Genomic DNA, 17,290 nt, shown 5'->3' on the forward strand with positions numbered 1-17,290 from the left:
GTGACTCTTTATTTGGTCCTTCAGCCTTTAAAAATACAGTCTTATCCTCCCTTTCAGGACAACAAATTATCAATGACTTCACTCACAAGATAGTGATTAAGGAAGACGGCACTCAGTCCCTGATCATTGTCCCAGCTGTGCCAAAAGACTCTGGAGAATGGACCGTCGTTGCTCAGAACCGAGCTGGACGAACATCTGTTGCCGTTAATCTCTCTGTTGAAGGTAAAACTTGGATTACAGAGTGCTACTTCTACAGAAACCTTAAAAGTGTCTCATTATTAACTTCTGCCTTGTTCTGGGATCCGCAGCCAGAGAAAGCGTATCCAGACCTCAGTTTGTTGAAAAACTGAAGAACATCACCGTGAAGCAGGGCACATTGGTGGAACTGGCTGTTAAAGCCATCGGAAACCCCCTGCCAGATATTGTTTGGCTGAAAAACAGCGACATCATTACTCCATCAAAGCACCCACACATCAGGTATCTCTACTGTTTTGTTCTCTGTCTCTGTAAAGCAATTTATTTGTGCTTTGATTCACTTGATTGCTTGCTTTTTCTAGGATTGAAGGAACCAAAGGAGAGGCCAAATTCCAAATCCCCTCAGCAGGCGGACCAGACAGCGCCTGGTACACCGCCACAGCCATCAACAAGGCTGGCAGAGACACCACCCGCTGCAGAGTCAATGTGGAGGTAGATCACTCTGCCCCGCAAGCTGAGAGGAAGCTCATTATTCCCAAAGGAACCTACAAAGCCAAAGAGATTGCCGCTCCAGAGCTGGAGCCTCTTCACCTCCGTTATGGCCAAGAGCAGTGGGAGGAAGGCGACCTTTATGACAAAGAGAAGCAGCAGAAACCATTGTTTAAGAAGAAGCTCACATCTGTCCGAATGAAACGCTTTGGTCCGGCCCACTTTGAGTGCAGGCTGACTCCGATTGGAGACCCCACCATGGTGGTGGATTGGCTGCATGACGGCAAGCCTCTGGCTGCTGCCAACAGGCTGCGTATGGTCAATGAGTTTGGCTACTGCAGCCTGGACTATGAGGTTGCTTATGCAAGAGACAGTGGTGTGATCACCTGCAGAGCAACCAACAAGTTTGGAGTCGACCAGACCTCGGCTACCCTGATCGTCAAGGACGAGAAGGGCCTTGTTGAGGAATCTCAGCTTCCTGAAGGCAGGAAGGGAGCATATCGAATGGATGAGATTGAGCGCATTGCTCATGAGGGAGGACCTACAGGAGTCAGCCTTGATGATGAAACCGAAAAGACAAAACCTGAAATTGTCCTGCTTCCGGAGCCAGCCAGGGTGCTGGAAGGAGACATCGCTCGGTTCCGCTGCAGAGTGACCGGCTACCCTGCTCCAAAGGTTAATTGGTACCTCAATGGACAACTCATCCGCAAAAGCAAGAGATACAGACTTCGTTACGATGGTATTTACTACCTGGAGATTGTTGACATCAAGTCATACGACTCCGGCGAAGTCAGAGTGGTTGCAGACAATCCTTTAGGCACAACTGAACACACTGTGAAGCTGGAGATCCAACAGAGAGAGGACTTTAGAGCAGTGCTGCGTCGTGCTCCGGAGCCCAAAGCTGCTGAGTTCCCACATGAATCTGGCAAAATTGGATTTGACATCGTCAAGGTGGACAGACCTGGTGAGGTCCCACAGGACAGGGAAGTAGTTAAGCTGCGTAAGGCGCAGAGAATCGTTCATGAGAAAACCTCTGAGGAGTCCGAGGAGCTGAAGAGCAAGTTCAAGCGCAGAACAGAGGAGGGCTTCTATGAATCTATCTCTGCAGTAGAATTCAAATCTCGCAAGAGGGATGACTCCTATGAAGACCTACTAAAAAAGACTAAAGACGAGCTACTTCATCATATGAAGGAGATGGAAGAAGCTGAAAGGAGGAAGATGGAAGAACAAGGCAAAATCACCATCCCCACAATCAAACCAGAGAGGATCCAGCTGTCACCCAGCATGGAAGCCCCACACATCCTCGAACGGATTGGAAGCAAGACTGTTTCTCCAAATGACGAGGTTCGTTTCAGAGTCAGAGTTGTCGGTAGACCAGAACCTGAGTGCCAGTGGTTCAAGAATGGCATTCTTCTGGAAAAATCTGAGCGTATTTACTGGTACTGGCCTGAGGACCATGTGTGTGAACTGGTGATTAGAGATGTCACAGTAGAGGACTCTGCTAGCATTATGGTCAAGGCCATCAACGTTGCTGGAGAGTCGTCAAGCCATGCCTTCCTTCTTGTGCAAGGTAAAGTCAAACACAAAGTTTCATCTGTAATTTACTTTTACTTTCTCTATGATTGAGGATTAAGGCCACTGAAAAATAATTTTGACTTTTTTCTCTGAATTCTGACTTTAATCTCAAAATTATTTGTTTTTTTGTCAGAATTCTGACTAATCTTCTGAGATCAAAAGTCAAAATTACTTTTTTTTCAGTGATCCTAATCCTCTTTCGTATGCATCTCTTGATGTCAAATTTTAATTTTGTATTTCTTATGCAGCCAAGGCAGCCATTAGTTTTACCCAAAACCTGGCTGATGCCAGTGCAAATGAGAAGGACACCATGGTGACCTTTGAATGTGAAACCAACGAACCATTCGTCAAGGTCAAATGGCTGAAGAATAATGTTGAGATTTTCTCAGGAGACAAATACAGGATGCACTCTGACAGAAAGGTCCACTTCCTGTCTGTGCTGGTGATTGAAATGAGTGACGACGCAGAATACTCATGTATGGTCATAGATGACGAGAACATCAGGACTAATGCAAGGCTCCATGTCGAAGGTTTGTACTCTGAATTCCTGTTTATATAGTCTTATTTTGTGGAAAGCAGCTCAAGGTTCTTGACGTTCCTGTGTGCCTCAGGTGCTGCCCTGGAGCTCAACAAACATTTGGAAAACATTGAAGTACCAGAGAGCTACGCTGGAGAGTTTGAGGTTGAGGTTTCTCGTGAAGATGCTGAGGGAAAATGGTTCTTTGGCGAAAAGGAGCTCTCTCCCAGCAGTAAATACGTCATATCTTCCCGCCGAGGACGGCACACCCTGGCTGTCAAGGACGTCAGGAAGGACGACCAGGGGATGTACACCTTTGTTTGTGGAGATCTGAGGACCAGCGCCTCACTGAAAATGAAATGTAAGTTTTTTTTAGACATTTTTGTTGCCACAAAATTCCCCTGTTAGCTTAAAATATGTAGATGTTTGATTAGTCGTTTTAGAAAACATCCAAAAAGCAGCAAAACACTGTTTAGACTTGCCTTTGATTAATATTAACTGACATTTTCTCCAATAATAGCATAATTTTTATTTCTTGTTTCATAATTGATGGATATTTTTATGATATAAAGCACTTTGAACTGCTTTGTTGCTGAAATATGCAATACAAACAAACTTAATTTGACTTGACTAGTCATTAATGAACATATGTGCGTTTTGTTTCTCTCCAGTGCGACCCGTGACTCTAATGCAGCCGCTGACTGACCTTACCATCTGTGAGGGTGACATTGCTCAGCTGGAGGTCCGGTTCTCCCAGGAGAATGTGGAAGGTACCTGGCTGAAAAACGGCCAGGCAATCTCTGCCTCAGACCGCGTCCACATCGTCATCGACAAACAGGTTCACAAACTGCTGGTGGAGAACGTCAGCAGAGAAGACGCTGCGTCCTACTCATTTGTAGTTCCAGCTCATGAAATCTCCACCTCAGGCAAACTCAATGTGCAAAGTAAGTGTTTCCATATGAAAATAAACATATCACTTAGGGATGCAAACAATTAATTAATGGTTTATTAGATTTAAATTAGTTCCAACTGATCAACTAATAATTCCGCCTAGAGCTTCTTTAGGTGTTGTTTGGCTGCCATCCAGCAGAGGGCGCCACTGGTCATCCGTAAGTGGAGCCAGTTGATACAAGATGGCGGCGCCATATTAAAAGAGAAACAGATTGGCTCCATCTGAATGGAAAATACCTTTTATGCAGTTCTATTTTGAAATATTACTCAACAAGCTCCTTAAGTTTTATCTTATTAGCACTTATTTAGCCGAACTGCACGGTGGAGAAACTTCAACTTCAAAAATTACTGATGTGCTACGAAGGCGAGGATGATGTGATAATGCAGAACAATTGCAGCATGAAGGAAAATACCAGCTGATCAATTAATCATTGGTCAGTTGATAAGTACAGTCAACTTTAGATTAACTCGTTAATCGATAACTTGCATCCTTAGTATCACTCCACCTCGGTCTTGATAATCCTTACTTTTAAATGTTCTTCTATCTTTCAAGCTATCGACATAGTGGTGCCACTGAAGGACGTGTCGTCCATCGAAGGCACAAAAGCTGTCCTTGAGTCCAAGATCTCAGCTCAGGACATCAGCTCTATCAAATGGTACCACAACGACAAGCTGCTGATCCCAGGTGACCGAGTCCAGGCTGTGGCAAAGGGCACCAAGCAGCGACTTGCCTTCACCAGGACCTTTGCTTCAGACGAAGGACGTTACAAACTGGTGGTCGGCAAGGTCGAAACCAGCTGCAACCTGACTGTTGAACGTGAGCGAGATTAGATTTTCTCATCATTCATGTTTTCAGCTTCCAGTCCCATGTCTTACCAGTGTTGTTCTCACAGAGGTCCACATTGTGAAGCACATGGAGGACAGAGTGTGCTCAGAGTCCCAGAACGTTACCTTCAACGTTGAGGTTTCACATCCTGGAATCGACCCACTCTGGACCTTCAGGAACCAGCAGCTCAAGGCTGGACCCAAATACAAGATGGAGTCCAAGGGAACGGCTCACTCCCTGATTGTGTTAGACACCATGAAAGATGAAGAGGGCCAGTACATGTTCCACGCTGGGGAGAAGACATCCAGCGCTCAGCTCACTGTCTCTGGTAGGTCTCAGATACTAAAGGGTTAAATCAAAGAGTGTAACTTATTTACAGCTGGAACCAGATATTTACATCCACTGTGTGACTTAACCTTTCCTTATTTAGGTAAACTGGGATTACCAAAACTACCTCTACTAGCTAAAAAATTCCCTACAAATCTTTCATGAAATTATCTTTTTCACTATATGATTTGGGTTGAACCTGTTTGGTCCGTAAATATTCTCGCCATATTTTGTTGGAATTTCAGCCAATTCTTTCTACTAGAACTGCCATAACTGAGTCAGGTTTGTAGGCTTGTTTACACGTTTATTAGCACTGGAAGAAATTTTGTTTGGCACCAACATCATGGCCATTTCACAATAATTGACTAATTTGGCTGCATGTTTGGTTCAATTTGCACCTCAGCTTTAATTTCCAGCCTGATGTTCTGAGATATTGCTTCAATATTTCCACATGATGTCCTTTTGTCATGTCGCCATCTATTTTATGGAGCGCACCAGTCCATCCTGCAGCGAAACACCGCCACAGCAAGATACTGCCGCCCCCATAGTAAAATTCGGGATAGATTAAGGCTTCCATACTTCCCTCTTTTTCTACCAAATGTGACACCATGATCAAACACTTGTTAGTTTATTTAAATCACAGAAGGTATATTAAAAAATCAAGGTCTTTCCAGCTTTTTATGTTCCATTGGGAGTAATGGCTTCTTCTTCTCTGAGTGACTTTTCAGCTAGTGCCTTTTTATCAGCTTTGTTTAATTTTTTACATTGAAACTTAACATCTTCGACCAGCATCTTCAAAATGTTTTGCTTTTGGTGTGAAGTTCATATTTCACACATTTCACAGCGAATCAGTTTCCTCCCTAACAAGTTGGCTGAACATACCATGGTGTTGTAAATAATAGTTTGAGCAGATGAACGTTGCACCGGTTTGGCATCATCAACATCTTTGTTCTGACACTGAACAAACAAATTAATTTTGGCAATCTTAGCTGACTTAAAACTGGACAAGTTTAGTCAAGTTGTGTCATATAGAAAAAGGTTAGGGCCACTGAAAAAAAAATCTGACTTTTTTCTCAGATTTCTGACTTTATTTCTCAGAATTCTCACTTTAATTTTCTGATCCAAAGTCAGAATTATGAGAAAACCCTAACCCTAATCCCGTTCCGTACATATCGCCCTCCCTACATGTAAATATCTGCTTTCCACTGTAACTGAACACAAAGACTAAAACTCTTTACAGATGTTGGAATTGAGGCTATGCCCCACAGTCACAACTGTTCACTTATGCAACCACCAGGTGGCGCCATCACACGGCCTCTGCAGGATGTGACGGTGGCCGAGTCTCAGACCTCTGAGTTTGAGTGCGAAATCGCCAACGCTGAAGCTGAAGGCAAGTGGCTAAAGGACGGTCAGCTCGTGAACTTCAACGAGAACGTTGTGAGCGAGGTGAACGGGTCCGTCAGACGCCTCGTCATCGTCATCACCAGGCCACAGGATGTCGGAGAGTACACCTACCAGGTGGCCAACTCCAAAACCAGCGCAAACCTCAAGGTGGAAGGTGAGTGCCAGTTTTCTAAATGATTCAGAAGCCAACTGACCCAACAGTAAAGGGTGAGTAATGATTAAATGTGGTGCTCTTGTCTTGTTTTCATCTGCAGCTGTGAAGATCAAGAAGACTTTGAGAAACCAGACAGTCACAGAGACCCAGGAGGCCATGTTCTCACTGGAACTCACCCACCCGGACGTGAAAGGAGCCCAGTGGATCAGGAACGGAGTCGAACTGCAGAACAGCGACAAGTTTGAGATTATCTCAGAAGGAACGATCCAGACTCTGAAGGTGAAGGACTGCAACACACAAGACGAGACGGTTTATTCCTTCAAGCTGGGGAAACTGTCCGCCACCGCCAGACTCAATGTAGAGAGTGAGTATCAGCATCACTCATCACTACACACAGGGATGCAAGTTATCGATTAATGAGTTCATCTAAAGTTTATTTATTTTATTGATCGACTAACAATTAATTGGTAAGCGGATATTTTTTTAAAAGCCAGAGTTTTCTCTTGTATGAAAATGGCTGACCTTTTTTCCATAACATGAAGTGCAAAATTCTTTGTATGCTGATTTTTTTTTTTAAAAAGCACACTTTAATTTTAGTATTGTTTTCTCAGTTACATTAAATACAGACTGAATAAATAGAAAATTGTGGTTTAGCCATTTTCAAATTGTTAAACATATTTATAAAATATAACAAAACAGGAACCTCTTAAGTTGCTCTTTAGAAAAATAAAAGATGACGGAGGTTGTCGAATGTTATCCTGTTCTGTTTTGAAATATAAAGTTCATATTGCATCTCATAATGGACTTTGTTTGGACCATTTCTCTTTCTCGTTCTGGTATGTATGACGGAACATTAGGGCCATACAATAAAAACTATAATATAATAATAATGCTATTATGAGGATAAAGTTGTATGAGAATAAATTCAAAATAATCCAAGAACAAAGTCATAATATACAAATAAAGTCATAATATTTCAAGAATAAAGTTGTTATATTTCAGGTATGAAGTCGTAATATTTTGAGAGAAAAGTTGTAGTATTATAAGATTAAAGTCATAGTATTACAAGCATAAAGTCATAAAGTTGTAATATTTTGAGTTTTCTCATACTTCAACCTCTTGTATTGTTTTAACTTTATTCTCCTACAATTTTATTCTCACAATACTGAGTTTATTCTCGTGATTCTATTTTTTAAATTACCTAATACCTAATACTTCGTAATACGTATGGCCCCGCCGTCTTTGTTTCTGTATCAACTAGCTCTGCTTACGGATGACCAGTGGCGCCCTCCTCTGGACGCAGGCCAAAGTACAACACTAAAATAAGGTCTAATCGGACGTTGTTAGTTAATCAGTTGGAACAAATTTTAATCTAATAAACCATTAATCGAGAATTAATCATACGTCGATTAATTGTTTGCATCCCTACTACGCACAGCACCATTCTAACAAGTTTCTCTGCTTAATGACTGTTTCTGTCTTTGATCTTTGCAGCAATCAAGATTGTCAAGAAGATTAAAGACGTGAAATCCCTGTTGGACGGCACCGCCTCCTTTGAGTTGAGCCTGTCGCACGACAACGTCCCCGTCAGGTGGACGTTCAAAGGCGTCGAGCTGAAGGCAAGCGAGAAATGCAAGATTCTGTCGGAGAGGAAAGCTCACAAACTGATCCTGCAGAACGTCGACAGCAGCAACGCAGGAGAGTACACGGCCGTGATCGGACACCTGCACTGCAGCGCCATGCTTACTGTAGAGGGTACGCAACACTGAACACCCTGTCATGAATTATTAAGAAGGAAAAACTTTCAATAAAGAAAGTGATATAAACTACATTTACTCTACAAGTTTTTTTTCTTTTCTCCTTTAAAATTACGTCTGTTTTTGTTTGTGTTTTGTAAAAAAACTACTTAGGCATTACATAGTTTTTTTTAATTATTCAATGATTTAAAAACGTAAATACACTTGTGTAAAAAAAGAAGTTAAGCCCCCAGATGGAGTGGTGCAAATGAAATTGTCTGGAAACAGACAGTGATTTGATACAGAACATTTTCAGAAACGTTTGTCTCCTCTTCAAGACGACCTTTCAAATACAGGATGTCCCTCAAGTCCTTCCGATTCCCACTTGATTTAACCCGAAGCTGGATTCCTGTGGCTCTCCACACCATAACACCAAGATGCCTGGAGTACCACTAGTGCGTCTCATTGGCAGGATTGGTCCTCCACCCTTGCTGCCACCACACAATGATCATCCTTGGTGATCTGAACTGAGATTACGATACCACACCTCCCAGTTACGGCACCACTCCAAACACAGTCCTCTCTGCGTTGGTGTTAATGTCAGCCACATATGGAATGGGAAATGGGTATTTTGGCTGACATCCATCTTTGAAACTACTTCGGGTGTTTGTAAAGAGTTCGGTACCTGAGTTTGGTACAGATGTCTTTGGGTTCTGCAGTACTTGGTGGACAAAACAAGGATCCCCTCTTGGTGCGGTCTTTCCAAAGCTTTACAACATGTGTGGGTACCCTCATATACTCATTGGCTCCAACGTTGGGCCACTGGTAATGCTGTCTAAAATATCTACAAGGCATCCTTTGTGTCGGCTGACTTTCACTCACTGCTTTGACTGACTGCCGCATGCTTGGTAGCTGCCTGATAAAACTCAAAATGCCACCTTCTAGATTCCTGGTCAAGCATTCACATTGGTCTGCATGTGGACCATTTTACATCCAAATCACACCATTCCCTCTGGGTGCCTAACTGTTTTTTGTTAGCAAGTGTGTATTTAAGAAATATTAAACTCAATTTGAGTTAAGGTGTTTTTAAAACTCCATCAAAAAGTCTCGGCTGGCTAAAACTGTCAGTAATTCGAAACTCAGCAATCACCTAAGCTATTTAAAACAATAAAAAATGATCAAACGTTACAAAACTATTTAGCTAGAAGTCCAAAATAATCCTAATGATCCTAGATCAAAAGGCATGCTAATTCTGAACTATACCTAAAATGGTTTTGCCACATCTGTTTTTGAGCCTGGGTCCAAAAATATCCAGAAGCCCAGTTGGCCTGTGAACCTTGGTGCTCTGGCTGAAGTGTGAAGGTGTGAAATTTCACACAAGTAAGCTGATAACAGCCCTCAAAGACCCGAGAAAAAAAATCTACACTTAAATTAGACTGCAGAACTTTGGAAAAAAGAAAAAGCCAGCACAGGTGTGGTACAATCTCACTACTTGTGCCCCGCCCTCAGAAAGCGGGCCGCTGGGTTTTGAACAAGTGACAAGTCACGATTGACTAATTATAGTAAATATAGATGTGATGTAGGTTTGTGTTACTGTCACAAAGTCATGTCATAAACAAATCTAATCTTATTTCCGTTTTAAGAGCAGTGTGAAAATTCAGTGTTTCCATATATATCTGACCTCAACTTAATGGGTTCATCGAACTCTTAAAATCTTTTATTAGAGTCTCTGTGATTACACATCCCTAAGATGACTTACAAGGCTTTAATATAAACATGATGCTGTTTGTTGGAATAAGCAGATCAGAAAATGGTGAAAAGCAGTACTTTGTGCTTTAAAATGCACCAGAAAGGGAGCAAGTTTAACAAGAATGGGACCAAAGGAGGAGCCTTGTGGTACCCCGCAACTAAGTGGGATATTAGGAAAGAATACTTTTCCAAACGGCCAGAGAAGTATTCTTTCATTAACCGTGTTTTCTTGTTGATGGCTGCAGAGAAACAGAGCTGCCAGAATAAACAGCTCCTCCGAGAGCCAAATCTCTCAGAAAAGCTGTTTCTGTTAAATTATTTGTCTCTTTTTTTTCATTGTTTTACAATTTCTCGCCTGCAGCTCTTTGTGTCACCAAACCAATGAAGAGTGTGGAGGTCCCTGAGACCCAGGTGGCCACGTTTGAGTGCGAAGTTTCTCACTTCAACGTGCCGTCCACCTGGCTCAAAGACGGCGTGGAGATTGAGATGAGTGAGAAGTTCAGGATCGTGGTTCAGGGGAAACTCCACCAGCTGATGATCATGAACACCAGCAGGGACGACTCTGCGGAGTACACCTTCATCTGCGGGAACGACAGAGTGTCAGCGACGCTCACCGTCAACCGTAAGACCACAAAGCCTGATTTAGCCCCTGCTAGACCTATTGCAATCAATCAATTTATGATAAATTCAGACGAGCTCAATAATTTCCTTTGCATGATGTTTTTCTCTTTTCTCTTACTACCAAAAACTGGATGATTAAAGTCTGGTGCCTTGGTCTAGACCTTATTGAAAGAAAAACGTTGTTTACAGAGACTTCATAATTGTTTTGTTTATTTAGTCCCAGTGTTAAATGTTCATTAGAATTTAAAGTTTATTGCTCTGTGAGAAGGCTTATTGTGACAGGTCTAGCCACAGCCATTGTTGGGTTTTTTCTCTCTAAATCAGGGGTGTCAAAAGTACGGCAACACAAAGTATTCACCCTGATTTTTATTTTTAATTTATTAGTAATACGGATCAAAAACATCCAGTGGCTTTTCTTAAATCACAGACATTTGCATGCCCATCTAATAAACTTAGAAAGATAAAGTAAGAGTCAGCAAATTCCTGTTCTTGTTGCTAAAAATACACAAAAAATCCAGAAAAAGATGAAAAATGTAGGATATGGTTTGCTGTTTTTCTTTAATCTGCAAAACCCTCTTTTGTTTTAAATCTGCAATGATTTATGCGTCACTCGTGCATAAATCTGACTGCTTTTGCTTATTTCATTAAAATATTATGTGTTTAGTTTGTTTTTAAAAAATAAAAACCTATAATAATAGTCTTTGCTATTATAATTAAGAAAAAAATATATAAAAAAAAAAAAACACTTGTGGAAACCAGCATTCTTGCAGCTCAACATTTTGGCCCAATCTTAAAATGTATGTTTCGTCCATCCAGCTGTCCTGATCACCTCCATGCTAAATGACCTGAACGCTCAGGAGAGAGACACCATCACCTTTGAAGTCACTGTAAACTATGAGGGCATCACCTACAAATGGCTGAAGAACGGCGTAGAGGTCAAATCATCAGAAAGATGTCAAGTCCGCAGCCGGCAGCTCACACATTCACTCACCATCCGAAATGTTCACTTTGGAGACGGAGGAGAATACCAGTTTGTAGCAGGCTCTGCTGCTAGCGCCGCTAACCTCTTTGTGGAAGGTAACAAAGCATTCATTGGACTGTTTTTTTTTATATATATAGTTTAGGATGTTCCTTAAATCTACATTTCTTATTCTCAGCTCGTGTGATTGAGTTCACCAAGAAGATTAAAGACATAAAGATAACCGAGAAGAAAAAGGCGATGTTTGAGTGTGAAGTTTCTGAGCCGAACATCCAGGTGATGTGGATGAAGGACGGCCAGGAGCTGGACTTAACTGAGGAAAGGTCTGTCTATGATGACACTAGGGCTGGGCAACACAGCTGAAAAACACATTATTAAGTGTTTCATATCAGCCAGTATCGATTGTTATTAATTTGTTTTTGGTCTTAAATATCTGAAATTCAGCCAAACTGGTGGTGTGACATTTTCTGTTTTATCCACAGTTTTCACTCCACACTGTTGTTTTTTATTTTTAAGAAGCTGTGAGGAACAGTAACGAAATCTTAAACTGCTGTTAAGCAAGTTACTAACCAGGTTGTTGCTAGGTAACCACAAGTTACGGAATGTGTTGTTGGTAGGTAACCAAAGAGTGAGTCAGTTAGTTGATGCCACCTGCTTAGCTTAGCTAGCCGTCAGAGGCTGGACTGCTGAAGTCTTTCTTCTGCCTACATCCCCCAGAAGTCTGTGCGTTTCAGTGAATATTCTACATATTGAACACTCTATAAGATGTATTGTCTATTGATATTAATTTATCCCTGGATGAAACCTCTGAATTCATCTCAAACAGAAACATTCTCAGTTAAAATCAGCTGGAAATCATTTTACTTGCTTTGTTCACAGGTATGTAGTGACGGCCGAGAAGTTTGTCCACCGTCTGATGATCCAGACGGTTCGTATGTCAGACGCTGGAGAGTATTCAGTCGTGGCCGGATCCAGCGTCTCCAAGGCCCAACTGATCGTAGAGGGACGTGACGTCCGCATCGCCGAACCTGCAGAGCGCGAAATCATGGTAGGATGTAGTGAAGTACAAGTACGTTTTTACTGTATTTAACTACTTTCTTCTTGTATCTGCATTTTACTTAAGTAGATTTAATCGTGGTTTGTACTTTCAACTTTTACTCCACTACATTTTACATTAAGTTTCTATACTTTCCATTCTTCTACATTCCAATAATGTGTTGCGTTATACATTACATTCACACCACACTGCATTTTTTTTATTTGTTTATTAGTTTGAAAGTAATCAATGACTCAAGTTAACAACAGGTAGAGGTTTTGAAAATTTAAAATTTTGTTCAATATTCAACCATTGCAAGGTTAAACATACATTAACTTTTAACTATTGAGTTGATGACAAACTGGAGTTAAACTATCAGTGGAAGTGATCGGTACCAGTTTCAGGTCATCCCTGAAATTCTGATGCACAGAATCATAAGTAAAAGTGTAAACTGTCACCGAAAGTAAACACAACAAAAATGGCACTGCAACATTGATACATTAAAGAGAATATACATAAAATAGGCACACTTAGTGATATTATGGGGAACAACTATTTCAATACAATAAGTATTTTTACAAAGTAAAAGTAAAAATATTAATGTAATGCTTTTAGCAGCATACAGCTTTGTCTGTTTATTACTCCACCATTGCAGTAAGACAGTTTCATAGCTTTACACCAGAAACAATGAGATTTCTGCAGTAATCTCATCCTTCCCGTGCCTCCGTCAGGTTCTTGAGAAACACAGAGCAACTTTCGAGTTTGAGGTGAACGAGGACGACGTCGAAGGACGCTGGCTCAGGAACGGCGTGGAGATCCAGTTCTCTGTGGAGGAAAGGTTCAGCTATGTTGCCATCATGAAGCTGCACCGCCTCACCATCTCTGAGACCTACAGGAGTGATGCTGGAGAATATACTTTCATCGCTGGAAAGAACAGGAGCGCCATGCGCCTCAGAGTCAACAGTAAGTCGAGAAAAAGGTTCAGAACTGATGTAGATGAGAACCGTATCTTGGAAATATGGAGAGGTATTACTGCAAGATCTGCTCCAAATGTGTCTTTGTTGACTAAACCAATTATATTGTAGTTAACTAAAACTAACAAAATAACAGAAATTGAAATTAACAAAACATTTTTGTCAACTGATATAAAAAAACGGTAATTATTTATTACCGTTTTTATTTAACGGGGAAAATGTACAGCTAACTCGAACTATATTGAATGATTATAAAACTAACCAAAACATACTGAATTTATAGATATAATATTCTTTGTGTTTATGAATCTATTTATTTGACTTTCGATCTGATGCCAAATAGATTTTTTATCCCCACACAGTCAGTTTACTTCAGCTGTGGGGAATTGCAGTTCTCCATACTCCTTCTGGCAGCACAAAATGGCAACAGCAAACGTTGTGAGAAAATGTCAGTCAGTTGGTTGTTCAACAGTAATTGAATACATTTTTTGAAAATGTTTTCTGTTCAGCATTCATTACCCAATTGATGTAAACATAATTACAATACTGCGTTTTTGTTCATTTTGCACCTAAAAGTTAACCAAAGTATGATGAAACTAATACTGTTACCATAAACTAATAAAAACTAAACAATATCTAAGTAATAAAACTAGCAAACATACTTTAAAACAATCAAAACTTACTGAATTAGAACAGAAAGTCACAACTAAACAAAAGAAAACTGTAATGAAAAACCCTAAACAATAGTAACCCTGGACCAAACATTTTACTTCCCAGTCCCGGAGCCTCCTCAGATCCTCCGTCACATGGAGCCCCAGTCGGTCGAGGCAGGAAAGCCGGCTCGCTTCTCCGTTCAGGTGAGCGGCGTTCCTCCACCGCAGGTCTCCTGGTACAAAAACTCCCAGGCTCTGTCGCCGGGCTTCAAGTGCAAGTTCCTTCACGACGGCAACGAGCACACGCTGCTTCTGATCGAAGTATTCCCCGAGGACGCCGCCATCTACAACTGCGAGGCGAAGAACGACTACGGCACGGCCACCAGCACCGCCACACTCAATGTGGAAGGTAAAACCCGACGTCCTGCTTGCAGAGCAGAATGGAGACATGGCGGATGGAGTCTGATGCAGGTTTGTGTGCTGTAGTGTCAGAGGTGGTCTCTCCAGACTCTGCTGCCCCCATCGCTCCACCCGTCATCATCTCACCCATCTCCAACACCTCAGCCAGAGAGGGAGAATCCGCTCACTTCCAGTGCAGAGTCCGTGGAGACGGTGAGAAGTCCTTTCAGAATTTAACATCAATAATTTGGGTTGTTTAGACTGTTATAACAGGAAGGGTTTATTTTTCTTAAGTCGTATTTTAACCCTGTTATTAATTTATTTACTAAATGCAAGAGTTAGAGACAGAATCTTTAATAAGCAAGCTAAATATCTAGTTCCAGTCTAAATATCTTGTTTGCAAGCTGAATATTTACCTCCAAACTAGCTCAAATTAAATATGTAGTTAGCAAGCTGGATATTTTGTTTGCAAATAAAAATGTAATTAGCAAGCTAAATATTTAGTCCCATTAGCTCTATTCTAAAAACTGTTATCAAATTAAATATTTAGTTAAATCCAATCTAATATTTTGTTTGGAAGATATTAGATGTTTTGGTGAACTTTTGTATTTCAACTTAAAACACAGAAGAGCTCTTTCTGTGTTTTAAGTTGAAAAGCTGCTCATTGAGTGTAAAAGAAACAACGATGAAGAGGTAACGAGCAAAATCTGAAGTCAGTCAGTGTCACTAGGAGTTTATTTAAAGGTTCATAAGGTTTACTTTGATAGTTAGCTTTTGGTTATCTGCAAGTGATTTGCATATTAGCTAAACATTTAGCTCTAAGCTAAGTATTTAGCTTGCTAAACTAAATATTTAGTTTGTAGCTAAACAAACTCTCCTGATTTAGATGTGAAGATCAGCTGGTTCCACAAGGAGAAGGAGATCAAGCAGTCCGACTTCTTCAGGATGTCTCAGTTCGACGACAGCTGTCAGCTGGAGATCTCCAGAGTTTACCCAGAGGATGAGGGGGAATACACCTGCGTGGCCACAAACAACGCCGGGAAAGTGTCCTGCTCTGCCACTCTCACACTGGACGGTGAGTTTTTCATCAAAATAATGATGAAAGCTACAAAAGCTTGATTTATATCTAAGGCAGAACTTTTTTTTTGGTTTTGTATCAATGTCTGTGTAAAATGTCAGAAGTTATTAATCTGAGGTTGTATTGAGTTCAGTTTAAAGGAGCTTTTTTATGAATCCTGATTTGGATTCTGATCTGGAGTCTGTTTGTTGTTGAAAAGACTTTCATTTCTTTGGTTTGGTGCAAAGCAATCAGTGGGATGGAATTTTCACTGAATAAAGAACGACCCCTGAACCTGCTTCATTTCAGGGCAAATTCAAACAGAGAGCAGTTCTGCCGAGCCTCAGTGGCACATCTCCAGCCTAAAGAAACCGTCAGTTGGCCAAAAGCCGATTTTCATCCAACCAATCACAAGCTGCGCAGTGACACACGGGGAGGTGGCCCGTTTTCATGCGTGTGTTTCCGGCCTGCCGAAGCCGGAAATCAGCTGGTTCCACAACCGGCAGCCGGTCCAACCTTCCAAGAACGTGGTGTTCCACTTCGATGAGGTGACGAACATCGCCACACTCATCATAGTGGACGCCTTCTCTGAGCATGCAGGGCAGTACACCTGCAGGGCGGTGAATAACGCCGGGGAGGCTGCATGCTCGGCCAGCCTCACCGTTAACAGAGACGAAGAAGGTAACACCTGGATCTGTTGGTTTGTAGCCAGACTCCCCCCTAAATCGTCACGTTTTTCTTTCTTCAAGATTGAGTCACTCTTTCTAAAAATAAAAGTCTGAGAGGATGTCCCGAACCAGATGAAAGCTTCCAATATGAACCGGATTAGTTATAAGTTTTCCACTTTTTTTTATCTTACAATGCAAATTCCCTGAAAATCTGAAAACAGGGGCAATAGTAAGGACATTTTTTTTTTTTCTTAAATGTGACCTATTATGCTGCCTTGGGCTACACAAAACATTTTTTTTACATTTTGTTGCACAAAATCATTCTTAGAAAATGGGATTTTATTCTGGTCAGTTTTGACTATTTTCAACTCTTTTCAGAATGAGGTGTTTTAGGACGTCTTGTCACTTTAAATCCAAGTAAGCTGCTGCTGGCCACGACCTCCAACTCACTGTTTGCACTCGCATGTTAACATAGCTGCAAACAGATGTGCAATTATACAACCATACATCTTTGAAAAGCATTAGTAGAGCCTCCTGTACAACCAATCAGAATGTGACGAGTCAGCTTTGGTTGCTAGGTAACAGGTAGAGCTCCGCAGGGGTTACTAGGTAACGGGCAGTGCCTGTTGATTTTGAAACGGATCATTTTCCAGACACCAAAAAACATTAACTTATTGGGTGATTTATTTATTTATTTATTTATTTATTTATTTATTTATTTATTTATTTATTTATTTATTTATTTATTTATTTAAATCACTTGGTTTGTTTTTAGAAGCAGTTGAGACACAAATGGAAGCTAAATGTGAATTTTGCATAATAGGTCCCCTTTAAATTTATATGGATGGACAGGTTTCCAAAGTGGTGGGATATTTTAGTTTCTATGTATTTAATTAGGAAAACTGGTAGAATTATCTGACCAACCAATCAGAGCCAATTAAGAGAAAATTTTGATTTGATCTTTGTCAGACTGATTGGTG

General features: G+C 41.0%; 1 protein-coding gene across 18 annotated transcripts in view; it reads left to right on the forward strand.

Annotated features, from left to right (window-relative positions):
- ttn.2 (titin, tandem duplicate 2) overlaps positions 1 to 17,290 on the forward strand; it is a 208,919-nt gene that overhangs the window by 17,430 nt on the left and 174,199 nt on the right. For all 18 annotated transcript variants that reach the window (XM_015043229.1, XM_015043240.1, XM_015043237.1 and 15 more), the window contains exons 18-36: positions 58 to 222; positions 309 to 477; positions 558 to 2,254; positions 2,508 to 2,789; positions 2,871 to 3,137; positions 3,448 to 3,720; positions 4,281 to 4,544; positions 4,621 to 4,881; positions 6,178 to 6,438; positions 6,539 to 6,802; positions 7,933 to 8,193; positions 10,285 to 10,545; positions 11,361 to 11,621; positions 11,702 to 11,846; positions 12,403 to 12,571; positions 13,291 to 13,522; positions 14,311 to 14,595; positions 14,673 to 14,798; positions 15,472 to 15,660. In XM_015043229.1, the coding sequence (XP_014898715.1) occupies positions 58 to 222; positions 309 to 477; positions 558 to 2,254; positions 2,508 to 2,789; positions 2,871 to 3,137; positions 3,448 to 3,720; positions 4,281 to 4,544; positions 4,621 to 4,881; positions 6,178 to 6,438; positions 6,539 to 6,802; positions 7,933 to 8,193; positions 10,285 to 10,545; positions 11,361 to 11,621; positions 11,702 to 11,846; positions 12,403 to 12,571; positions 13,291 to 13,522; positions 14,311 to 14,595; positions 14,673 to 14,798; positions 15,472 to 15,660 (5,832 nt within the window). The remainder of the gene's footprint in view (positions 1 to 57; positions 223 to 308; positions 478 to 557; positions 2,255 to 2,507; positions 2,790 to 2,870; positions 3,138 to 3,447; positions 3,721 to 4,280; positions 4,545 to 4,620; positions 4,882 to 6,177; positions 6,439 to 6,538; positions 6,803 to 7,932; positions 8,194 to 10,284; positions 10,546 to 11,360; positions 11,622 to 11,701; positions 11,847 to 12,402; positions 12,572 to 13,290; positions 13,523 to 14,310; positions 14,596 to 14,672; positions 14,799 to 15,471; positions 15,661 to 17,290) is intronic.

The sequence above is a fragment of the Poecilia latipinna genome, unplaced genomic scaffold (genome assembly GCF_001443285.1).
Source record: "Poecilia latipinna isolate Pla-1442-1.1 unplaced genomic scaffold, P_latipinna-1.0 Scaffold622, whole genome shotgun sequence".
Taxonomy (NCBI): Eukaryota; Metazoa; Chordata; class Actinopteri; order Cyprinodontiformes; family Poeciliidae; genus Poecilia; species Poecilia latipinna.